The 26,745-nt window shown below is 42.5% G+C and overlaps 1 protein-coding gene across 3 annotated transcripts in view; it reads right to left on the bottom strand.

Moving 5' to 3' along the window:
* The window catches only part of CFAP99 (cilia and flagella associated protein 99), a 105,072-nt gene that overhangs the window by 30,797 nt on the left and 47,530 nt on the right, over positions 1–26,745 (bottom strand). For all 3 annotated transcript variants that reach the window (XM_019553330.1, XM_019553327.1, XM_019553329.1), the window contains exons 6-13: positions 24,563–24,737; positions 15,260–15,340; positions 11,241–11,306; positions 10,265–10,321; positions 7,374–7,462; positions 3,702–3,906; positions 2,219–2,360; positions 446–597 (exon numbers count right to left, since the gene is read on the bottom strand). In XM_019553330.1, coding sequence (XP_019408875.1) covers positions 446–597; positions 2,219–2,360; positions 3,702–3,906; positions 7,374–7,462; positions 10,265–10,321; positions 11,241–11,306; positions 15,260–15,340; positions 24,563–24,737 — 967 coding nt within the window. The remainder of the gene's footprint in view (positions 1–445; positions 598–2,218; positions 2,361–3,701; positions 3,907–7,373; positions 7,463–10,264; positions 10,322–11,240; positions 11,307–15,259; positions 15,341–24,562; positions 24,738–26,745) is intronic.

The raw sequence follows: 26,745 nt of genomic DNA, 5'->3' as shown, positions 1-26,745 counted from the left end.
ACAGCAGCTCTGGCCTTGGGCCTGGACAGCAAGCAATGGTGGTTCTGGCTTCAGCCCCATCTGGCAGAAGTGGTATCAGTGGCCCCGGCCCCAGCGGTGTGGAGCTGTGGCATTTACTTGTGAAACTTGAGGGTGAAGTTCCTGTAGCTGTGGTCAGGCTCTGGCAGCAGTGGCTCTGGCTCTGGCTCCAGCCCCAGGGCAATCAGCAGTGGCTCTGGCTCCAGCCCCAGGGCTGGATCAAGGCCACAGCCATAGCTGCTGTCTACCTGGGGCTGGTACTCAAATTAAAGATAAGGCTTTCTCCCTCCCTTACCCCACCCCCAATGTTGAATGGGGAAAGAAACCTCATCTTGGATTCAAGTAAATATGGTCATTAACATGCATGTGTGAAACATATACAATAAACACTTGACTGTAAGATGATTATTTTTCACTCTGATCTTACCTGGGTTAAATCAACAAACTTGTTCCTAAAGAGTGGTAAAGATTCAATGGCTCGGATCTGTTGAATCAATTCATATCTTTTTCTAAGCTTTTCCTCTGCTTCTTCCAAAGCTTGACGAAGAAGTTCCCGGCTCTCTTCGGACACTTCCTGAACTAAAAGAATCAACTAACATATGTTAGCTAGTTGCTGTAGGAAGTATCCTTTGAATGTCTTTCACACATCAGTAATGACAATAATAATACCAATCTGTATATACTTCAGGGAACAATCTTTCATTGGTGGGAGAAATGATTAGAAAAAACAAATAATTACCAGTACTTTCTGACTCTAATATCTGTGATTCTATGAAACTTATAAAGCTCACAGCTAAAATATACATTAGTTTGTTTAGGGTTGACACATTAAATTAGTATTTAGTAATTTATTTTCTAATTTAGACTGAAAAGACCAAAATGCAGGGAAATGCATACTATTTAGTATTTAGTTATACAGCTCCTATACAGAAGCAAATATTGCTAGCCTTCCAAGATGCTCTAGAGACTGTATTGTGAGTAATCTCTTAGAAAGCAAAATAATGAAAATTCCTTACAGAGGAGAATTTTTTTTCTAGTGAGATCTTACCTTCTGCACTTCTCAGCTCTCAATGTTAGAGGCTGTCTATTACTCCACTGAATGTTATTACAGCTTTGTGATAATGTAAGCACCATGCAAGTCCCTGGGGAGAAGGATGGACCAGCCTCCTGCCCAGCCTTCATGGGTGCCTGTACACAAACTGGGAGGCTGCTCCAACGTGCTGTAATTACAGTGCGCCGGAGCAGACTTGATTAATCGAGTCTGCTGGAAGAGGCTAATTAGTGCACTCCAGCCAACCGACCTCTGCATCTCATGTATCAGCATCTCTGCGCTTCAAAATGGCATTCATGAGTTTTAGATAAAGTGCTCCTGGTGCCATTTTGAAGTGTGGGGACATAAGATACATAAGATGCTAAGGGCGCTTTAATTAGAGCAGCTCTTGGAGTTGCTTATTTGTATACAGGCAGTCCTCAACTTACAACAGTTCAAGTTACAACGTTTCGCACTTACAACATTTATAAATTGACACCCCGTTTCAACTTTACAACGCCAGTTTCGACTTACAACACTTGATCTGATGCAATGCCATGCCAGCGAACAAGTTCACTGAGTCGCTCATCTCCCTGGAGAACATCTGTCCAAACTTCCTTGAACATTTTCTTTAAGAAAGCAGACAAGACTCCAGAAAAACCTGCAGGTGAGACTCCTGAGAAGACTCCAGCCAAGAATCCTTCGAAAAGTCCAACCAAGAGCCTTTCAAAAAGTCCAGCAAAGTCACCTCGAATAAGTCCTTCCAAATCAATATGATTGCTATTTACAATATAAATACATTAATGTAGCTATATTACTCATCTATAATTGATTGAGTACAAAATTCTAGGGTATTTTTGGTGAAAATAGGGTATTGGGCCATGGTTCAGGAACCAATCTCCCATTTATAACATTGTTTTGTATGAGAAAATTGGTTCTGAGTTGCAATGTTTCGACTTAAGACACAGTTTTCAGGAACCAATTGTGTCTTAAGTCTGAGGACTGCCTGTATTGTATACTATACTGTACAGCTTATAATGGAGTGTAGGGATACGTATTCTAGAATTTTTCTCCTCTCCTCTCCTTTCTAACAAAACTAGGAGTCATGTGTTGAAATTGAGAAGAAATCAAGAGCAGCATGGTCTGCTATCATTTTTGCAATATGAATACCTATTTGCCGTTTATATTTCTGGAGCTTCATTTTTGCTTGCTTCACGTTCTTGTGTCCTTCTACCACTTGTTCCACCAACTCTCTCATTTCCTTCTGTTCCTGAAGGCGTCTCTCTGCATACTGGCACATCAGTTCCCCTATCTAAACCCCAAGCAAATAACAAGTCAGTAAAGCTTCTGACAGTTTTTATGCTTCAAACCATTTAAACGGTGGAAGGATACTGGTTTTGCCAGATGTTCACCTCCACAAGTAACACATATGTTGTGGGGGGACAGAAGAGGAATCCCAATTCAGGGGACCTGCTTCTGCCTCTGTTATAGCAACTTGTAAAGTTTGATGGAGCTCCAGGGCTACAGCAACCTCAATAGCCAGGGAAACAAGAAACAGGCTGTTCAGAAGGCCAGAGAGAAAGCACTAAGGACAGGATGTTCCTTTTCACCATGTCCTTGGGCTTTCTCCCAGTTTCTTCTAAGAGCAGATAAGGAGCTGCCCTGTGCACTGGTCCTGCTGTACTGAGAACAGTACAGCCTGACACAACCCTGGTTTTAGCTATGAGCCTGCACTGCATTTCTGTAATGCAGCTCTTAGTTCTTGGTTACATGTGTTTGGGAGAAGAGAGGTGTTTTTTAGCCTAAAAAACTGCGCACTTGGAAATGTATTTATTTCTTGAAATAGCTGTTTGTTTAATGCATGTTCTGTCATTGGGCTTCCCCAGTGAAGAGGCTCCATATAACCCAGAAAGCAAATAAGATGAGCAGGGCAGACCTTTTCAGATTTACTTGCCTTGATTCCATTCTAACACAGTAATGCAGTTACCCACATAATGATTATACTCAAAGCAAATGCATCTAAAGCTAAGTATCTGCACTTAGTTACTTTACACCAGTGGTGCTCAACTCCCAATTGTGGGCTCCTACCTAGGAGTCAGGCTAGCACACTGGATTGCACCCATGGACCAACTTCACATGCCAATCTCAGATGGAAGCTGACCTTTAGACTGGCCCCATGCTACTTATCTGGTCCCAGGACCAGAAGGCTGGTCACCGTTACTTTAAACCATTTATTTCAAATATACTACAAGTTCTGTTGATGTGATTTAAGGCATGAGATTCTTGCATTAGCTGCAATCTGCTGTTAAAGTAATAAAAAGTGGGCATGTCTACATGAGATGCTGACTGCAGAGTAGCAAAAAAATACTGTGCAGTAGCACCTCACAGCACAGAGTGCTAATCACCTGAACTAAACGCATGTGTAGAATATCACCTGAAGATATTCGCCAGCACTACTGCACCGTAACTCCAGTTACTGCACATTTATTTAGTAGTTGCTAATACAAGTACTAAATAAATGCACAGTAACAACTGCGCAGTACCGTCTCATGTAGAGATACTCAGTTTTGATTTAAATTCTGTATCTTGATATCATAAAAGCCTCCATATCAATAGGAAACCCATGTCTGAGCCATTCTATAATCTCCATTACCTCTTCTCTCATTAGGTCAGCCTTCTTTTTGTTTTCCTGAATTACATTCTGGCGTGCAAGAACTGCCTCCTCATGACTCAGTTTCCCTTGAAGCCTTCTACACTCAATCTCAGCCAGCTGTTCTTCCAAATCTTTTTTGCGCATCTGCTTTTGCCACTCCAAGAATTCAGATGGGTCACGGGCCCCTTGCAGCAAACTTTCAATTCTGTCAATAGGAAAGAAACAGGATTCTGTACGGAGGAGAAGTCTTTTGATCTGCAGAACACTTATTGCTGGTTCTGAGGTTAGGTGTTGATCTTTGCCTGAAGAATCAAGGCCATTATTGCTGGATCACTGAGCAAGTGCATGTTAACTTCAGCCAGAAGTGTAGGAGCATTTCCCAAAATGTAGGAAGAACAAGAGGCTGGGACACAGGTGGCTCTGCAAACAGAGAGTAGGAATACCAAGGGCAGAAGACAGTGTGTTCATGTACGCATATGTGGCACTGGAGCTACCAATAACACTCAATCCCAAGAAGAGGATAAATTTTATCTATGCACAATGAACTTAGTTCTCCTATTGCTTAGACCTGCCTATGCTAGTGGGGATTCAGGAGTTATTTTTGTTTTTCATCATAGATAAGCATGAGGAGAATCAGACCCCATGTATGTATACAGGGATGTTTGACTCAGAGCAAGGCAGGAACTTCATTTGCTTACAAACCTGAATAATTGCAATGGTGTCTTTCTACAACCTCTTGAGCACTTTTCTTTGAATTGGATGGTAGTTTTAAAAGAGCACTGATATGAAACTTTGCCTGTTGGGAGAGTTTTTTCTATTAATTCTGTCATTCTGCATTATGGCAGTTAAGACCAACTATAACATCATTGCACTGAGACAATGAGGTCTTCAAGCTACTGGGCAAGACCTTGTCCTTATTGTTTATGTTGGACTGAGAAAGGAAAGCAGAGCCAAACCAAGAGTAAAGGCTGTGTGTAGGCGAAACGAGAGGTATGTGTGCATGACACTTTAAAGCAGGCTAAATGCTTTTGCACTGCTTTGATGATGTTGGTGTTTGCATGCCTTGGCGGTGTATTGTGCATTAATTCCAGCTGCTGTAGGAAATTTGGCGGCATAATGCGCCTTAAATGACTTGGGGCACAGCAAATAAAAACTCCTTCAAGAAAAGCAGTGAGTCTGATCCCCCTCCCCCTAAGCCTGCCTGCCTGAGCTGTGTGGGGGCCCAGTGCTTCCCTCTGCAGCTGCGGTGCCCTCTGGGACTGCTTGAGCTGGGTACCTGCGGGTACATGCTGCAGGGGAGGCACCGGCACTGCTGCTGTGGAGGGAAGCCCCAGCCCCCTCCCCCGCAATCCAGAGACTGCTCTGCCTGCCAGAAGCTCAACCTCCCCTCCCCGCTGGAGAGACAGGTAAGTCAGCAGGGTGTGTATACAACACATGGGTTTAATCAGCCCTAAATTGAAGAGGTGTTTTTTAAAACCCACCATTTCAATTTAGGACCCCTGTTTTGTCTACACAGGCCCAAAGACACCATACCAATCCTGATGTGAAGGAAGACTGGCTTGGAGCCTTGGAAAAGGGCACCAGTGCACACTGAGCTGCAACTTGTTATTGCTCTCAAATTGGAGGATGCATTGTGTGCTGCTAACCATTATGCACACAAGGAGCACAGTAGTAAAATTGTGGAGGGGGAAGAGCAGGGCACCAGCCCCAGGCTCTGACTATGAGGGGGTGCCAGGATGAGAACTTAATTTTATATGCTGCAAAAAAACCCTTTGGATTCACATAGCATATACTCATGATGCGGAAACAGAACAGTGCATCTACACGTGCAATTAATGTGACTGAATAAACTATGGGGCAAATTGCACTGCAGCAAACCACTCCCAGGCACAGCGTCTACATGTGTGCCCAGGACAGCAGCAAATTGAGCCAGGGAGGAGAAGTTTAGGCCAGGGCTGCTCCTGCCCTGCTCTGCTCCCCTGCAGCCGTCAGGGGAAGCTCCAGGCTCTGACTGCAGCTGCCTAGGTACCAGCCCTGGACTGGCAGAGGGCCCGGGGGGTCAGCCCTGTGATCTGGCTGGTGGTGATAGTGTGGCACTGGCATCTGGGGGGCAGCCCCAGGCTGGAAGAGGGCACAGGAGTGGGGATGGGGTTAGGCCCAAATAGCAGGTAGTTGCGTTGGGTGATGGAGGAGCTGGCTGTGCTACGAGGCTACTGCAGCTGCCGAGTCACGTGGCTAGGCTGTAAGCAGGAGTGTGGTCCCTTGCTGGTTGGGCTGATCAGGCACAATTTGCTCCCAGGTAGGCGTTTGCAAAGTAAATAACTCCACAGTAGGATAGTACTTGTATTTACAAATACTACCCTGCTGCAAAGTTTAGTTTTCTGCGACTTAGTAGCACCGCATGTGTAGATGCAAGATGTTTACTGTGGAGCTAATTAGGCAACTGCAGTAAACGTCTCATGTAGACGTGTCCAATGAGTGACAAATTAACTCAGAATAAATTCCTGAGACTCATACTTTTCAATCTGCCAGGGCCCAAAGGTCAGTTCCTCAGCTTATGTCTATCAATGTAGCTCCACTGTGGAGCTACAAGGAATGACAGCAGGCTAGAATCTAGCAGCAAATGGAAACAGAATGTGTGACAAATATAAAAAATGAATGACACCAAACACATTATTGAAGCAGGACTCTTAATGTTGAAGGACTGACCCCTAGCAGACAGCACTCACTCAGTGGCCCAGATTTCATTATACTCAACTGTAATAAGGATGGGCTGCTAGATTTATATGGAACACAGGTGGACTTTGGATTAAAATGAGTGACATCCTTCAAAACGAGGGATATTTGACAGGTATGAGTTTAAACCTTATATTCAGCATGTTTACCCCAGAACCTTTTTGGAGGTCAGATGCTTCTTAAGAGGTTACTAATGTTTAGTGATCAGCCTGCTAGTCTGGGTGGATGATTTGTAATAATAACTCAACATAACATTTTATAGCTTTTAACTCTGTTGAAATTACTATTGTTAACTTCTATACTTCAAGTGAAAGAACACAACTTGCATTGTTTATTCAGCAGTCACTCTCTTCTCCATTACCCCAACAATTAATGGGTCAGTTGAAACAAAGGCTTTTAAATAATGCACACCCAGACTCTTTTATTATAATGGAAATAAGTGTGTGTGTATAAAAATAAAAGTTTGACTAGGAAATTCTAAGTGCAATAGACCACACTGAGGTCAGATGTAATTGTACTGATGGAAATGGAGATGAATTTGTCTTAATATTAATGGTCGTGCATATATAGCCTATAAGTATACATCTGTTACGCATGTCTGGATGTGTATCTGTGTAACTATTTACCCAGAAAAAGGTGTTTGTATATATAAAACAGGAATGTACAAGTGGGCACTAGCTGGAATTAGAAGATAGACACACTGTACTATATTTACAATAAAATGAAATAATTCCTTGACAATTCAGTGTAGACGTTAAATTTCATTCCAATCTGTTCATTATTAATCATGCATGTTGTTAGAACATTTTCATAAAGCTTTACACAAAATGCACTATATTAGCTTAATTAGATTTTACTTAACCTCTTGTATTGTACTCTTTACAATATCAAGGGATGTATAAAATGGACCTGGAAAATATTATTTACAGTATGTACCTGTTGAGCTCTTGTTCCATTTTCCGCTGGTAGAGGGCACCCTCTCTTAAGATCGCTGCTGCATTTAATTTAATAGGTACATTGTCAATCTGTCAGGAAAATGAGTTTATATATTATAGTTAGCCATGTAAATCATAAAATAGTGTACAGCACCATTTCAAGAGGTTATATAAATCAGTTCTCTGTAATTCAATCACTTTCAATCACCTTCAAGACAAGGAATACATTTGCTCCAAGCAGTAATCTGACATTTGCAATGAAATTGCATGCTGTTCATAAACCACTTGAGCTGCTTAAGACATCAGTAAGGTCCCTCAAGTAGATTATAAGTTTGTAATCACTTTTGGACCATGTCCTATCCTATATAATGTGTTCACTTCTTTTTAATTTTTTTAATAGTTCACTTATTCCTACATACGGAAACATTGCACTAGGAGCTGATTTGGAAAAAATATACAACCCACTTCCAACACAAAACTTTTTGTGTGCCCACCTCTGGATGAACTGAAAAGAAGGAACCTCAGACCAATATCCAAGTCAGTCATATGCAGTACCTTTCATTAGAGGATCTCAAAAAATTATTTGCAACTATGAATTGACTGAATCTTAATATGCTTCTACAAAATGGTACTTCTATATGGATAAAAGGAAGTACAGATTTCATTGACTTTCAGTGCTGCAGACAGAGATACTGGACAGCTGAGACTAAATCCTGTGGCTGCTTCACCATCCCTCTTCAGAGCAGGTATTGCCAGAGGAGCGATTACCAGATAACTCCTGGTACTGAGAGAGGGAGTGGAGCAGGCACTATGCCAGCCAGGGATAGCTCTGACACAAGTAGAGTCTTCAGAAAGCCAGATCCATCAGCTTTACAGCTACACACAAATGGGCCCAAATATAATTTGAATAACATAAAATACAGACAACAGTACTGAATTAAGTGAAGTTAGTAACAATCACCCATGTAGTTTGGAAATTCAGTAAGTGGAGGTGAATAGTATAATGTTTCTACATAAGGGGGGAAACTAGATAAGCATACCTATGAAATGTATTTACCAACCTGCTTCTTAATGCAATAAGTGAGCACTCCCAAAGTGTGGAAGAGGAGACAACATTAAACGTCCTTTCTATTTTTTACCTTCATCAGCCTTCAGTTTTTTCAGCATCTTGTGTTCTCACTCTTCTTTTTTTTCCCCTTTTTTTGGTCCATCTTCTATCCTTTCTCTATGTGTCTGCATCGTGTATATGCTCTCCCTCCATCTTTTTTTTATAGTGTACTGGCTCTAAACTGAAACTTTTCCTTGAAATATGTGGATACTTTGATGCTTTTGTAAATCGCTTGTTCATTCTCCTTTCATGTTTTATAATTGTATAGAAAAGTGGCCAAGATCCCTAACTGAAATTATTATAGGGCTAATTTTCACTTGGAAACTCCCTATTTCATTTTATTAAAAAGAAATATGGTTAAATAAAATGCAGTTAAACTGCCAGGACCCACAAGATATGTGACAGAAAGTACAAAGAAAGAATCTGAATGGAATCGTCAACGTCTTATGTTACCAGCGCTATCTTTTATCGGTGCTATCTGAATTTCACTTTATTCTTTTTGGTCATGTGATTCCTTCCCTCTTTTCAACCACGGAAAAATGGAAGCAATATGACAACATGCAAACCATGCTAATGCCTGTGGAAAAAATAATTCAAAATTTCTGCCTAATGAACATGCTATTTCTTACCTAAACCAATAAATATGTAGGGAGCAAGACCTCATATGAGCACTATGCAGGCCGAGTCAAAGTAATGAGGCACTTACTGTCACACAGCCAGCATGGGGAAAAAAGAATAAAGATTTTATAACAGCAGTGGTAAATAATTTTTGGCTGCACATCATAAAGGTGCCTGACTGAAATGAGAAAATGTGCTTATTGTACAATGGCTGTTCTAACTCAAAGGTAAATGAATGTAGGAAAATTGTAAACTGACCTTAATCTGCTTAAAATTTATATAATTTGATTTTCTTTGAGAAGGGGTTCGTGACCTGCTTACTAGTATGTTGGAGAGACAGTTTTCCTAGATTTTCTCAATTATGTTTTGGGAAAGGACTAGCAGGAGGGAGGGTGAGGAGAGTTTAGACTACATTTAAGACTTGTAAACACTAACCTTATCTCATCTATGAAAGTAATAGTAGTCCCATGAAAATCATGTAACTAACCTTCAAGGCAAATGTGTTTAGATGAGATAAATGTGACTGAGTTATTGGAAAAAGGTACCTGAAAAAATTAAAAGTGTACCTGACCACTTTAATAGGACACTAGATTCATATTTTTAGTTTATGGAATGGAAGCAGACAGTTTAAATAACAATATGCACACTGATACATTTAAATGTTTTAGATTATATATCATACTTCTCAGACAAAAGTTTTCTGTCCTTCTCAGACAGAAAAATACTGTAGGTTTTGTGTTTGTATGTTGTAAATGTGTGTGTTTGTAAAAGTGTGTATGTTGTAAATGTTTCCATAGGTGCTTATTTCTCTTCAGAGTGAGAAGGGAACTGGGTCTTAATTCTTCACAAAACTTCTAAAACAAAGGCTATGAGTATAATGGATTTTATGACTTCAGTGCATGTTTAAGGGAAGCTAGACAGACAATCACATTTGTCCATCTTATGTAAGGAAGCTGTTAAAATGGTTATAGCTCTCTGATGGATCTGGATTTGAACTAGTGACATAGAAGTGAAGGTTTTAAGTCACTTTAATGCCATCACCACCTAAGGTAGGGCTACTGATGGCATTAGAATTGTGCCTTTTTGGACTAGTACTAATTCTGCCCCTATGATTTTCAAGCTACAGTATTCAATCCTAACATTTATCATTTTGAAATGTTACTTACCTTGCCTTGGATCTTTTGAGCCTGGAATTCTGGTTTATTCTTAACCTCAGATGCATTCTGCAAGTCATCCAACATTTATTTTCTTTTGCTTCAGAAATATCAATTTCAAATACTAAGAAAAAATGTCTTTATTAAAGATATCACAAATTGTACCTGAAATATTACTCCCTTTAGAATAGCAAATGTTATCACCTGGGATAAGATCCTGCAAACATTGCATCTTTGAAATCTGTTATGCACCCCAAACTCTGAGACTTCTGCATACTTAATAATTGCAGAATAAGGTCTTGAGAAAAGGCATTGCAAAGATTACTTAATTACCGGGAAATGTATTGAAATGGCTAAAATAATTAAATAAAAAAGCAAGCTTGGTAAAGAAATGTGGACTCTGGAATGCTACCTAAATACCATAAACACAGCCTGTTCTTAATTTGAATGCAAATGTTTGTGGAGACAATGAATTACGTCAAAGGAAATCTCCTGAAATTATTTGCTATATGTGGAATTCTGATGACAGGGAATTGCATTCTATGCTATTAGCTACAGAGGCTCAATTGAAAGTGCTTGGAAACCATAGTGATGAGTACAGTATAAATGGTATGTAGATGTGATACTACAATGATCAAGGGCATGATTTATACCTCTGAATCAGGAATCATATAATCAAACCAAGAATTCTGCGGCTGCTTCTACTCAGCTGTGGTGTTTCAAAAGAATGGAAAAGTCCCTTAATGGGTGAAGGGAGAGCAGCTAGAATGGCCAGAAAAGCGGCTGGAGTAGAATTAAAAGCAGGCTGGGAGTTTCAGGGTGGGAGAGAGCACTGAAGTACTCCAGGATCTCTGTGTTAGGTAAACTCCATTCTCAAGGTTTAAATAAAGTGATAGTAGCATCATTTCAACCCAAAGAACAATGAGAATCTTCTTGGTGCTCAGAAAGGATTTTATTGATTTTTATTTACAAATGTTTTTTAACCTACCTCTCTTTTATCAAGCTTGGAGAATGCACACTTGAACTTGTTAACATTGGCTTCCAGCACCAGATGCTGAAAAAAAATAAAACATTGTATTTAAAAAAGGCCATTTTAAATCTTCATTGTGGAACTTAAGAACCTCTATTTTTATTGTGAATTAAAGGACTTCACATTTACATGGGCTGGTGCATCAGGGAACTACAGACCAGTCACCTTCACCTCAGTCCCTGGAAAATTCATGGAGCAGATCCTCAAAGAATTCATTTCTAAGCACTTGGAGGAGAAGATGATTAGGAACAGTCAGTGTGGATGTCATGCTTGACCAACCTGATTGTTTTCTATGAGATAACGGGATACGGTAAAAGCAGCGGACATAATATACCTTGACTTTAGCAAGGCTTTTGATACAGTCTCTCACAGCAATCTTGCAAGCAAGCTGAGGAAGTATGGGTTGGATGAATGGACTTTAAGGTGGATAGAAAGCTGCCTGGATTGTCAGGTTCAGCAGGTAGTTACTGATGGCTCAACATCTAGCTGGCAGCTGATATCAAGTGGAGTGCCCCTGGGGTTGGTCCTGGGGCCAGTTTTGTTCGATATCTTCATTAAAGATCTGGAAGATGGGATGGATTGCACCCTCAGCAAGTTTGTGGATGACACAAAGTTGGGGAGGAATAGTAGATACACTGGAGGGTAGGGCTAGGATTTAGGATGACCTAGATAAATTGGAGGCTTGTGTCAAAAGGAATCTCATGAGGTTCAACAAGGACAAGTATAAAGTCTTGCACATAGGACGGAAGAATCCCATGCACTGCTACAGCCCGGGGACAGACTGGCTAAGCTGCAGCTGTCCAGAAAAGGACATGGGGGTTACAGTGGACAATAAGCTGGATAAGGGTCAGCAGGGTATCCTTGTTGCCAAGAAGGCTAACGGCATATTGGACTGCATTAGTAGAAGAGTTGCCAGCAGACTGAGGAAGTAATTATTCTCCTCTATTCTGCACTGGTAAGGCCACATCTGGAGTAGTGTGTCCAGTTTTAGGCTCCCCACTACATAAAAGATGTAAACAAGTTGGAGAGAGTCCAGCAGACAGCAACATGGTGAGGAGGCTGGGGGACATGACTTCTGAGATGAGGCTGAGGGAACTGGGTTAATTTAGTCTGCAGAAGACAAGACTGGGGGGCAGGGGAGGGGGCGGCATTGACAGCAGCCTTTAACTACCTGAAGGGTGGTTACAAAGAGGATGGAGCTAGACTATTATCAGTGGTGACAGATGACAAAACAAGGAGCAATGGTCTCAAGTTGCAGCAAGGGAGGTTTAGGCTGGATATTAGGAAAAAGTCTCTCACTAGGAGGGTGATAAAGCACTAAAATGGGTTACCTAGAGAGGTGGTGGGATCTCCATTCTTGGAGGTTTTTAAGGCCCTACTCAACAAAGTCCTGGCTGGAATGATCTAGTAGGGGATGGTCCTGCTTTGAGCAGGGGGTTGGACTAGATGTGACCTCCTGAGGTCCTTTCCAACCCTAATTTTCTATTATTCTATTACTCTGCTTTCACTGGATGGAGTCTGGAATTACCATTTACATGAATTTTCACCCTTGGTCAGAGACATGCTTTAAACCCCTGATTCTGCAACGAACTCCACTTTTGTGGACCTCTGTACAGAGCTCCAGTGTAAGGGTCTGCCCATGCAAAGCTCACAGAAAAACTTCAATGGAGAGCCTCATCATTACCAGTGACACCTAATTACCAGATTTGTGTTCACGTGACAAGCAAAATGATTTTCTGCTCTTGAGGAGGCTGAAGAAAGGTCTAGAGTCTAGACTGCTCCATGAAGCATATAAATGAGTTGTTCCTCCTTTTACTAAGTGCCCCATTTTGCTAGTCTTTGGACAATTCCATTTTCTTTGTAAATTGCAGCCTAGGAAGAATTGGCTTTCAGAGTGCTGATGTTAAGCTGGACAGTAGCTGGGTGTGTGGCACCAGCACTATCATAAAATGTACAGAAAGAAGCCTCTGATGCTTTCACCCTTTTCTACAGTTGCTGACACATGTTACTGTCAATGTCAGCTATTATATTTGCAACTCTACTTAGGAACAAGCAACGTTTCTGAAGGCATTTTTCTTTTCAGGAACCACAATTACAGCTCATTTAGTGAATAGTCTGGTAACTGACCTTTATGAATGCTTTGGATGCCTTTTATGCCACTTTAGAGGCGACAAAATTTGCTGCTATTGCAGCTTCACTTTTGGCTGTGGCTCTGCTTTGTGTAGCTTGCATTCACACATCTGCTTTGCTAGGGAATGTGGCTGCTAGTTAAGTGATTTTACAGTTATCATGGATTTTTGACAATACTGATACTGTGCTTTGCTTCTTTCTCTTTCCAATCCCTCCATGTAGTGGGACTGGAACACAAGTTGGCATGCAGATGCAGAGGCACGTTCTGTACAATGCAGAAATGACAAAAGGGTACGAAATAAAGCAATGTTACTGGAAAGTGAAGTCTCTTAAAGAAACACCAAGAGCCCAGTAATTAAATGGGGCAGCAAAAGGAAGGACAAAGGTAAAGCTTGCCCTAAAGAAACAACATGGGCAGTTCAGCATGTACTACGGCTTGGGAAAAGAACCAAATGCATCTTACACAAGGACACAGAGAGGCCAATACAATGATGAATTGTTTTGTACCAGGCAGCAAAACTAGAGCAAGGCACTGGTAGAGTGGAGGTGGAAACATACAGATAAAACAACGTTCAATCACATAACTTTTATATAACACCTGCATACAGCGATTGCAGTTTGGGGAGAAGAGAGTGGGAGTTGGTATGTAATTAATTTCTTCCAAGAAGTAGACAACAGCAATCTGCCTTAAATCTAATAGGAGCTAACTTATTTACCAGGATTTTTTTCAAAATCAGTATCAATGCATGTAACCAAGTGTTTGCTTGTGTGAGGGTACTTCCCAGGCCTCCCCCACAAGCCTGCCCTTCTACCACATGTTCTTCTGGTTGGTACATTCATACCAAATTCTTCCTCTCATAACCCTCTCTGGGGAGAAGTTCCCAGGTCTAGGCAACATCATGCACTGCAGGGGAGCCAGTACTTGGGGATGCTCTCTATTTGTCTCAGGGAGCACACACAAAACTGTAACATTGGCTTCTAAGCTGTAATTGTTAGGCAATGCATCAAATATCTGCAGTGGAAATGAAGGAGCAGCTTTTCTCCGAGGGATGTTTCTCTCCACAGAGCCAGGAAAATCACCCTAGTACTGATTCCCCTGCCACATGGCTGAAGAAGGCAAGCAGGGCTCAGAGGAACAGCACCTCTTCTTCCCCTAATGGAGATAGGAAAAGCAAAAATGTATGGTAGGAAAACCCACACAGGCTTCACTACATAAGTAAGGAAAATAGCTTTGACCCTTGTGATGGGGAAAGTAGGAGCAGTGGGAAGTAGCATCCTAAGGCAGGGGCAGAGGAGTAGCAGTGTGGAGTATCTCCAAATGGATCATCACAACACTTTCCCTTCAGTACTGCCTTAGCACAGCAGCCAGGCCTGGGTGGAGGGTGAGAGTTGTTAGTGAGGTAGGAAGCATGTGGGAGCTTCTGTGACATCTCCATGCCCTGGGTGCCTTCACAAAGTTGATTCAGTCATTGGGCAAAACTGAGCGCTGAGGTTACAATAAGTGAATGATTCCAACCCAGTGAAAGGCCAACACTGACCAGCCACATTATGCCATGGTTTCATTCAAAATAGCAGCATTCCTAATATTATAGCTCGTTTTTGTATTAGGGAGGAAACTCTCTGCTCCAGAGAGCTTAAAACAGAATAGAGAAGACAGAGTTTGAGTGAGGGAAGAGACTGATTTTTAGAGAGAGGGACCTTCATGGCTTCAGGGCAGGGTACCTGGGTCAGCAGCTGCAGAAGCAAGATTGCCCTGGACAGTACCCTACAGCCATAATAACTGCAATGAGTCTTACAGCATGTGGATGGAGGAAGGAAGGATTACTAGGAGATCCCATTGCACTTACTTCTGCTTTTTGGCGGTTTTGGCGTTTGATTTCCTCTAGATGCCGTTTTTCCTTTGGAGGTTTGTAGGTGCTCTGAGGAACCTATATTAGAAAGCAATAATCTCTGTAATAAAGGGCACAAAGGACTGAACAACAAAAGCAATGAGACTTTGTGGAGAAAGAATTATCTTTAACGTAAAGTTACAACAGTTATTTTGAGAAATGCTGATTGCTTTTCTGTTACTGCCAGCAACTAAAAGGTGATGTTTAGCTATAAACACCTCTATTTGCCTGGAGCTGGCCAGGCTTTCCAATTCTGCCTTCTTGGCCCTAGCCAGACAGAAGAGAAAAAAGAAATCCATCACTGCCACAAAAAGGCCAAAGGGAAAGACCTGGCCTCTGCTTCCCAGAAAATGAGAAGGAAGGGATCAACTGGCCAAATGCAGAAATAGGCCCGCAGGCCTCCTATGAACACCTCTGGTCTCACAATATTCACTGGTGAAGTGTGCTCCTTGTGGGGTAGAGTTATTTGGGGATGGAGAATCTCCCAGGATCACTCAGAGATTTGAAGAAGCACTGAGATACTGGGACGTGTTGGGGTATAACCGTCAGGGGAACAGGAAGGGGTAGCTGCAGTGCATGGGGCAGCATTGGGCTGCTGCGGTGCTGATCACGAAGGTGCAGTCAGCTGCTGCTGTGGTGTTGGTTATTTCTGTATGCCTTGATAAAGGCAGCACCTGGGGCTGTTGTCCCACTCATGCCTCCTCCAGTTATGCTACAGTTTACTTGTTTGTCACAGGATCCAGTAGGAGATTTCAGGTACAGGTGTGCCCAGCATTGACTGAGGCCAAGGCTCTTTGGGATTTCAGTCTTTTCTGTTCAGGGGAATTGCTTTGTTCTCTGCTACTTGTGAGTTCTGGGTTGAAATGATAGTGTGTCCTTGGGAAAGGAAATGGACTTGGAAAAGCACTTCCCCATGTGGGCAGGATAGCCCTATGTGAGTAGGATAGCCTAACAGTTGACAGGATGTGTGCTGAAGTAGATGCCTTTTTTACAAAATGGTCTAGCTCAACCAGGGTCAGCAATTACTTGTTATTGGTTAAAATGCTATGCCCTGTACTGTGGAGCAGTCATACTAAGTGATCCCTTTTGGCCTTACATTCCTTGAACTCTAAACATCTAGACTGTCATGCACCTGATAGCCATGACATGCACCAAAGTGTGGACAAGACCTCCATTGGTTTTGCGAATTTACATCACTGTGCACATGGTAAATGCTTATAAAGTTAGTGGCTCAAAATGCTTTGCAAACAATGAAATAAGACCCCCACCATTCCTCAATAGTAGCCAAGAAGTATTACTGCAATTTTATGAGGAAACTAGGACCCAGAGAGGTTGCGGACAGTCATGCTTGGAGACAGTGTCCGCATTTCCTCTTTCTTCCTCAGAGGTGCTTTATCACCTCGCCACTCACCCCCCACCCTTTTCTAAGTCAGGAAGTTCCCTTCCCTTCTTCAGAAATTGCCATGCTTATTCCTTGTGTGTAATTTAAGGAATTGAAACACTTCAATCAGCTTTGTTTTTAAAATGATGCTAGCCTCATTCTGCACTCAGATACCATGTAATTTTTTACTCAGATACCATGGTGACAAGCACTAGGCTGACAGCAATTCCCCTTTATAACAACCACCAAACACCCTGCATTCCCTCAGAGTTATGTGAAGGAGAGGACGAATAAATACCTCAGACAAGTCATTTTCTACAAGTTCTAACACTAAATTTCAGCTTGTTCTAACTTAAAGGCAAAGTTGTGACTAAATCCGTTGCAAGTAAAAAGGTAGGGAGAAAGAAGCCTCCTTTCCACTCATCTCCTCTAGGCAGTGCCAAGGTGCCACTGTGCTTTGTGGACTGCCTTTTTCTGGTGCTCCATCGAGGTGCTACCCATCACAAGAGGGTTAGAAAAGATGTTAAGAGGGATGGGCCATGATCCCTGTAACCGGGGCCTCTGCCCATCACTTCGAGAGGGAAAGAGCAGCCAAGCTAAAGGCTAGCTCTATTGGACTGTGCAGCCAGGTAACAGCAGGGCAGCAGGAGCAGGAGGCTTATCTGGGCTAAGAGGAAACATCTGCACGTTGTGGAGGAGCCACGGGACTAGGAAGGTGGTACTCAGGGGATACAAGCTCAGCTCCTGCGCTGGAGTGAGGAGTACAGCCCCGCACTCTGCAGGCAGAGGTGCTTCAGGAGAAAGAGGTTACAGGGGACAGACCTGCAGGCACTTTGGGTTCTCTAAAGCATAGTTTCTCAACCTGTGGTATATGTACCCCTGAGGGTACGTGAGAACCAGGCAGGGGATATGTGGGTACCCCAACACTCTCTCTCTCTCATGGCACTTTAAATCCCCCAGTAATAATTTGGTGTGCCATGCTTTGCACGGCACTGGGTTCAGCCCTCCTAGCTTTGGGCAACATCATCTCTAGCCCATGTATGTATTTGAGTTGTATACCCTTGGTGTAAAAGGTGGCAACCCTATCCACACCAGATCAGACATCTGTCATATCATGGCCTTAAATAAACAATAAATAAGCCCTTCTTCCAGCATATAGGACATATTAGTCTGTAAATATAAAATCCCCTGGAAAATTGAGTGTTGGGGTACTTATTAACTCTTTCAGAAGTTAGGGGGTACTTGCTACTTAAAAGGTTGAGAAACACTGCTCTAGAGGGCTGGAAGGAGACAGCCAAGAGGGGAGTATAAAGAGCTGGGGGATAGTGACCTAGAGCAGTTTGATTTTAGCTGTAAACAGTTTGTTTGTGTCTTGTTTTATGTACATAACCAGAGGACTGGGTGATTTGGAGGCCATGCAGCAGATGCCAGGAGACACAATGTCAGGGGTTCCCAACCTTTTTAGACTGTGGACTGGCAAACCACAGACTGGAAGGGGGTGCAGTGGGACTGAATTCAAGGAGTCAAACTCTGACACTGTGGGCCACACCTGAGGGTCTCACTGGGAGAAGAGAGGCCAAGGCCAGAAAGGCTGAGGCTCTGACAAAGAGAGTAGTGCCCAAGGTACAGAGTGTACAGACAAGGCTGGGAAGCCCCATGAGAACAGTGACTGAGTGATACCTGTGAGGCCCACATGTGACTATGGGGGTGGCTGGGGGCCATGAATACTGCCTGTAAGGCATGGGTAGGTCTCCTGGGGAAACAAGGTGTGCCTGACCAGTGCTGGCAGGACTTGGGAAAGGTTTTGGTAGCAGACTGGGATTGGACTGAGCAGGTTAAATTTAAGTTAGGGCATCATCAATAAGAGCACTCCAGGACAGCCTCTCTCCACAAGAGAACATTTCCATCAAGACGTGGCAGGTGAGGCTGTGAGAGGGTACACAAAGGAGCTGGAGTAGGGCAGGATCGTGGCCACTAGGGGCTGCCCCAGGATCTGTCCTGTTGCACCCCTCTATTGTTATTCCTTAAGAAAGGCTAACCAGATGCATGCAGGCAGAAGGGAGTAGTTGGATGTATCCGTCTAGTGCAGGGGTCAGTAACCCTTTAATAATGATGATGGGTTGAATTTACACAGCTCGGTCCTCAGGCAGGCTGCCATGTGCGACTTGGCCACTATCACTGTTTCCCTTACCAGTGATTGCTGCTGGTTCCCCTTGCTGCAAAGTGTACTGCGAGATGCCACTGCCCTCAGCTTCATGAACTGGAAAAAATCTCTTTGCAGGCTGGATCTGTCCTGTAGGCTGTAGGTTGCTGGCCCTGTTCTAATGAGTTGTAAAACCAGTGTGCTCCTTGAGATGCAAGCATTCCCAGAACTGCCCCTTACAGTAATGCAGCTCTCGACAATCATCAACATAGGCTAGTACATTAGGGGCTTAGCATGGATGTCTTTCAAAACAGGACATGGAAATGTTTTCTAAGGCAATAACAAATGTTATTTACCACTAACATACACTTGCAAACAGCAATGCCTTATTTTGGATAGCAACCAGACAATACCATAGTCCTAAAGGAGGAAGAAAATTCCTAGAACGCAATGTATAAATAAACACTTTTGAACTTTATCAGTGAACATTTGTATTTCTTTAAAACTTACTCAAGTGAGATAGGGAAGGCTTACTATTATGTTTGCTGTATTAAAGGCCTCTATAATCTCTTTGTGTTAAAAAAAAAATAGAGTTCAAGAATTACATTATCAATACATTACCCAAAAGCCTTTCTGTTGGCCAAGGCAGCTACATTCGTTTTGTCATTTTAAAAAATAAATGGAAATACAGTTAAAGGCCAAGGAAAACCTGTGAAGATTATGCTAAATTTGGCCCAAGTGCAAAACCAGTGGAGTTACAATTTATCAGGGTTGAATGTATTTTCTATTTACATGACAATTTCTCAGACGAATCTAAAGATACAATGATTGCAAAAAATTATCACAACCACATTTAGCCCCAATAATAAAAGTAGTAGGTTAAATAGAACTGTAAGACATGGCTGGTATTTTCAAATTTGCGGAGGGGCATAGGCTTCTAAATCCTGTTGAACGTTATAATGAAAGTTAGGCACAAAGCTCCCCTGGGTTTTCTGACCTAAAGCACTAGTCTTTCCTTGTGGATCCTGCTTTTGTGAATGACAGGGTTGTAGAGATGAGGGAGGGAGACAAAAAATTATGATCTTCTGGCCAAGAGGTCATGACTTCATTAACTCTGTAAATTAAACAAGATCTTTTTTTAAGTGCAGTCTGAGATCAAGGAAAAAACCTTGCCATCGCCCTTCCTCCTCTATGCTGCTCAGACCTTGAAGGTTTGGACATATTTACTGCAGGGTAAAAAGGCGCGGGGGCTGGAGGGTGTTGTTTACCGAGTGTCAGTCCCTCCATGGCAAGTGCCCATTTGCATGCTTTTAGCTTACAGTAAGTGGAAGATAGACCACAGTAACTTAGCCCTCAGTGTAAAAGGGCAAGTTAAACTTCCTGTTCCCCATTTTGATAGGCCTTGATCTCCCAGTAATCAGCTTCTCTTTTGCTAATTATGTGTTGGCTACACCTCAGAATTTCTCAGAGTCCCTTCCTTATGCTGTACTTAACTTGCTGTACCTAGCTTCCTATAATCAGAGACCTGACAGAGAACGTCTTACATTCAAAATCTTGTCCAATAAAAGGTAACACCCTAAGAAGTCCTTGCCTGTCTAATATTTAATGACACCCTTGAAAGGATTGTTTCAGGGATGTATTTGGTAGCTGTGTTGGTCTGAGACAGAAAGAAATGCAGAACTCTAGAATTCTTGGTTCAGAGAGGATACCTTTTATTAGACCAACTAAAAAATTGCAAAAAAAAATCTTTTTCTGTAAGCTTTTAGGGCACACACACCCTTCCTCAGGTTCAGGGAAAATTAAACATGGTACAAAAGTCCTCACAGGTAGAAAATAAGGTGGAAATCTGTTCCAAAATCGGCTGAAATTTGCCATCTTCCATTTTTTGAGGGATGTAGTTGGTTTCCCAACATGTGGTCTCCCAACACAGCTACCAAATACATCCCTGAAACATGGAAGATGCCAAATTTTAGCCGATTTTGTATTTAAGCTTCATTGCTGAACAACAAGAAAGATTTCTACACCTCCCTGCCCTTCTGCCATCTGATACCACCAGGGAAGGAATCCTGCCTTATCTGCACATCAAAGAGCATCTCAAAAGACACTCTCATGGACCCAGAGGAACAGACTTTCACCTTCAGCTTCCTTTGTGCAAAAATGAAGTTTATTTTCTACCTATGGGGACTTTGTACCATCTTTAATTTTCCCTGAGTGTGAGGAAGGGCATGCATGCTCAAAAGCTTACAGAAAAAGATATATATTTTTTTACTATGCCTTGGTTGTTCTAATATATGGTATCATCTCTGAACCAAGAGTTTGAGAGTTCTGCATTTCTTAAAAGGGCTGTGGCATCCTGGTTGAGACTGTGGCACACTGGCCTAAAGTTCTAATCCTGTGAATCAAAAGAATGAATTTTACCACACAAGTGCAATTGCTCACTCATAGCCAGAGCTTGTACAACTGCTCAAAGTCCAGACGCTCCCACACAAATCCAGACAACTGTTTCAAAGTCCACCAGCAACTATGCCTCCTACTGGCTCTGGCCTCAATATTCCACCCAAGCCTGATACAAGCCAGGCAGCCTAATGACAAGAAACTGATCTCCTGTGCAACCAGTAGCCTCACATGAGGTGGCAGGACAAGATTTTCCAGCAGCATGCAGGATATAGCACAAAGGGACTTATTTCTGTCTGTGCCATCCATTTATGCACAACTTCTCATCATACAGCAGTCTGTCCAGAAGCTATGGTCACATTTTTCTCACCCCTATCCTGCAGTCTGGGTTGGCTGTGTGGGGCCAAATAAATCTGATGCAACTTATAAAATAAATTAATACCATGGTCTCAGTTTGGCTTTTGGGGGAGACTTGTCCATGTCTGCAAAATGACTAAACAATTCAATATAATTAGCAGTCTTTAGTTTGGATGGGGTTGTGATATAAACCAATGGCAGTGATTAACAGGGTTGAAGGGAAATTTGCAGAGATAGTGCAGAAGGTAGCAGGCTATCTGCTCATACTGTGCCAACGGTATTCGGTTCCTGTGAACACTTTGACAATTTGGCAGACTTGTAATTTAAAACAAAGTTCAGTATAATTCTTGCAATGCAAATGAATTTCAAAACATGAATGTACATTATGGCAACATTGTTCTAAGAGGAAAAGTGCAGCCTAAAGGTGCCCAGCTGGCGGAACCGTGACTCATTTCTGCGCTCAGTAAGCAGTCCATAAATGCATTTTTTCCAAACCCAGTATTTAGTTGTTTCAATGTGAAGTCCCACTAACTCTACCCTGTGCTGCTGCTAAATTGCACAACCACCCAAAATACAGAAAGGATTTCCATGAGCATTCAACACATATTATTTAGAACTAATGTGCTAATAAAAAGTTGTAGATAATAGACAGAGATGGAGCTCCTGAACAGCTTTGCTTATACATCTAACAAGGAACAATCATGGAATCTTTATTGAGCAAATGTTAGAAAGCTTGGTCCAAATCCTGTTAGAATTAACCAAATAAACTGCCCCATTAACGTCCATGGTATCCCCCAAGACTTGTGGCAGTGTAAATGAAATTAGATTCTTGCCCACTGTGTTTACTTCCATGAGTAAGATAACAGAGGTAAATTCTCAGAGAAAAATCTCTAGTCTTCTCTGGATGCAAGCACTATATATTAAATACTAAATGTTAGCATTAAGGTGAAAATTTTGCAATGTAAGCAATGAAATTTTACACTTGAGGACAAGCTGCAAATCTGGAAGCCATCTTACTTCCATTGATATTTCTGGGAACTTTGCCATTTACTTTAGTGGGAGAACGATCAGAGTTATATATTCTTATAAAAGTCACAATGTGATGGTTCTTTTCTAGTCTGTACCTATATATTATTTCCCAAAGAAAAACAACCCACTTATTTAAGTGGCTGGGAGCAGCATCTGCCTCAAACTTGCTTTTCGTGAGGTTTTCCAAAGGCACATACAGCTGTGGCTACATACAGACATTATATTTCCAGCAGGAGAATCACCACTTTCTTGACAGAAACTATGAGTGAACAAGTGTTCCTTTGATTTCTCCAAGAGGAAACATGCTCCCTCCAGAAGAAAGATCTTCCAGATGTCAGCCTGAAGAAAGGTCTTCCCTGAGACAGACACTCTCTTGCAAAACTGAACGTGTGTACACTCCCCCCTATTTCTGGTCCAGGAGGGGAGAGAAGCAACAGGGTAATGCTCCCCTTGTTTACCCACAGCAGGGTCTCTAGTCTGAAGAGTGGGCAGAGCTTTGCCTCCCACGTTGGTCCAGGAGGGAACAGGGGCAGCAAGCTGCCTGGCTTGGGCAACAGGCTGTGGGCTTTTCCCACTGCCCCCTCCACTCCGCTCTCTGAGACCAGTAGCAGAATGGAGGAGGCTGTTCCCCACACATTCCCCAGACTCCAATCTGGGGAAGGTCTGGTGAGTCTTTCCCAGGTGCTCCTCTCTCCCTAGGGACTAGCAGGAATGGAGCAGCCACTGCTTCCTACCCCTTCCCCAGATGTGGATCACCATGATTTGGTGATGGCATTGAGAGCCGGGGAGAGGTAGGCTGAACACTTGCATGCTCCTTCTCTTAGAAAGATTTCTAGTGGTGGAAATTTCTTGCTGCTAGAAATGAATGTTTGTTTGTGACCTGTAAGACAGTGCTTCCCAAACTTTTCCTCAGAACAACCCCATTTCCTCAGGCTGGCCCCTCACTCCCAACCTGCAGCCCTCCCACTCCCCCAGATGCCCATCACTCCCCATCCTACACTCCTGGTCCTGCCAGTGCCCCTTGCTTACAACCTGCAGCCCCCAGCCCTGCTGGTGGGCCAGGGCTATGGGACCAGAGCCAGGGCCTGCAGTGCCCTGCCCCTGCAAGAAGGACCTGAGCCCCCCACCCACAGCAGATGGCAGTTACTGCAGCCAGAGCAGAGCACAGAGCCCAGTTCCCCTCTTCTCTCTCCCCCCATGGGCAGCATGGCCAGAGCAGAGCCCACTGGTGAGCAGGGAGGATGTGGGCTGCTCGCTGTGGGCTCCTGGCTCCCTGCATTGCTGCCCTCCTCTGGGGCTTCTGCAGCCCGGAGGGGAGGACCCAGTGCGGGAGGGTAGCGGGGTCTCATTGCCACTGCCACGACAAGGTGCCCCCTGCCTGCCTGTCAGCAGTGGTTCAGAACCATGTGCTCCGCTGTTGCACGGTTGGCAGCAATGGCACCGAGCCTCCCTACCCTCCCATACCATGTCCTCCCTACTGGGCTGCGGAGGCCCTAGGACGAGGGCAGCAGGGCAGGGAGACCCAGGCCTGCAGCAGGAAGCCCACATCTACCCCCATCCCATGCACAAATCTTGGAGTAACTTTCCTCCCATGCCTCCCTCCCTGGCAGTGCATGACCCCATTTTTTATCATTGCAACCCCAAACGGGATCACAACCCCAACATTGGGAACTGCTGCTGTACAAGCTACCTTTTTGCTTTCCTTTAGTCTTGCTGTAGGGCAGAATCTCAGAAAACACCCAATAACAGCAATGAAATATTCCCTACAAATGGTTTTCCTCCATAACTCTAGGTAGGCATCAGACCCATTTTTCTTGTTGTTCTATCAACTTTAGTAGGCTTTCTTCAAATCTTAAATTCAAATAACTACAGAAAAAACCTGTTAATTTAATTAAATGCTTAAGTGCATATATGAACACATACAGTTTAACAATCTCAAGAGCGTAAAAACACTTACAGGTTGAGTCCTCTCCTGTAATGGTATTGGCTCAGGTATTGGAATGGCCCGTGGCTTGGGAATGGTCAAATTAAACTCCTTTGGTTCAGTGACTGTTGAAGACTTTACAGTGGTAACATGATTATCTAGCTTATCAGCAAGTTGCTCAATCAATTGCTGTATTTTTGGCTGCCATCTTTAAATAAAAAAAAAAGATTTTTAAACCTCATTTTCCTGTTTTCTCTTATATCATTCCATAATCGTACAATATCCAATGGTGGCATTGAGACAAATACTATAATAATCTGACAGTTCTGTTGATTCCCTTTTAACTGAATTGATTACACTCATTTGTACCATGACTTAGTTTCACAGGCTGTGGCTCTCAAATGAAAATATTACCTTAGTTCTTGACAGAACTAGCAGTGAAATAACTGTAATTTTATTATTATTTTATTTAAATTATCTATTTTGAAACACTAGAAGTGAAATAACTGTAATTTTGCAGATTAAGCAAACACACTGCAAGCTCATTTTGCAACAGTGTCAGACAGTAAGTCAACAGAGATGGTTATCATAAGTAAAGTAGGTACAAAGAAAAAGAATAAAGACAAACAGTGGTCTAAGTAATACTGTTTTGTCTGTCTGACAGAGTTAACATATCAGTGGCACAGCATAATTTCATTTTATCAAAAACTAGGAAGACAAATAATTTATGTGAATAAAGGAATCCATAAAAGAAAAAGGTGACACACTATAGTTTAGGTTTTTTGGATTTATTTTGGCCTATATGAAGATCAAAACTTTCAAAGCTCAGGGACAAATATCTGCAGCAAGCATTACTATCTTACATGCAATTACTCAGGCACTGAATTATGCAAGTGTGCATTAATTTGAAAACCCTAACAGCCTCAATGCAGTGAAAAACAATTTATCCCTTGCCTTCTTTCTATAAGAAGTTCACCAGATACCATTATCTTTGTGCATTCTTCACCAGTTTTTCTCTGTTTTATAGCACCTCTATAACAACAGAATGCAAACCTTTGATGTGCCCACAGCTACTCAAATCAACAGGAAAATTATGTCCTGCTGTGTTCCTGAAATGCTTATGTTAGAGAAGGGAAGTGTAACGGAGTTTTACTCCCATGATTCAGTTCTCCCAATGACAGTGGAAAATGGGCTGCAGAATCTTAGATTGTGCTATAATTCTGGAGTAATGCCAATCATGGACTTCTGGCAGTAAACCAAACCCCACTGAAGGTGGTGGAATTCCTCCATTAATTTCAGGGAGACTAAAAGCAAAAATACATTTAAAACATTTGAAGCTGCTGACTTGCTTCAACTGATGGTTACCCATACAAGCCCCTTGATGCAGGTCATTTCCTAAGCAAAAGTGGCTTGTAGATGTTCCTGAGCAGCTCTCAATGGTAAGCCAGGCATGCTCACTGCAAGCAGCACTTCAATCCTTTTGTACTTATGTAGGTGCTGCTACACACGTGCCCAGCCCTGCAATCCTTACTAAGGCTATTTCGATTCCAACAAGAGTTTCGCCTCAGCAAAAGATACAGGATTGAGCTTTGCTGCATATACAGAAAAGGGGATGGTTTTGGAAAGGAGGATATGGGTTTTAAACAAAAATAATAGCCCCACTTCTTATGTATAGTAAGACCATTTTAACAGCATAAAAAGGGTCCTTGAGGACACTCACTTTAACCCCCTTTTACACTGCCATAAATAAGAATTTGGCCCAAAGGGTTTATATCTATGATTGCAAATGAAGAGAGATTTAAAAGAAATGTAATTATTTCTGTAAGGAAACACTGTATTTTGAATCATGATACTGGGAATATACTGGGCTAAGTTCTGCCTTCACACATGCACTGCTGACTCCTGGTGACCTTATTAGAGATGTATATGTATATTTAGAGCCAGAACTGCACCACTGCCATCACTATTTTGGCACCACAAAAACAACTGAAGTTTATTAATTTCACACACTGTTAGAACATGGTTTAAACTCTGCTTCAGCCAAAACATTTCATAATATGCTTTCATCTACTGGTATGTCTACACAGCAAGAGGGAAGTGTGACTGCAGCCCAGGTATGCTGAAAGTAGCTGCAACCTAACCACCCAGGGTTACAATAATACTAAGACTGTGAAGAAACAGACTTCACAGTGGGCTGTAAACACCTGCCAAGGACA

This window comes from Crocodylus porosus, unplaced genomic scaffold (assembly GCF_001723895.1).
Source record: "Crocodylus porosus isolate Cpor-Errol unplaced genomic scaffold, CroPor_comp1, whole genome shotgun sequence".
NCBI lineage: Eukaryota > Metazoa > Chordata > Crocodylia > Crocodylidae > Crocodylus > Crocodylus porosus.
The sequence above is the reverse complement of the archived record's forward strand: the minus strand, read 5'-3'. Positions and strand labels throughout refer to the sequence as shown.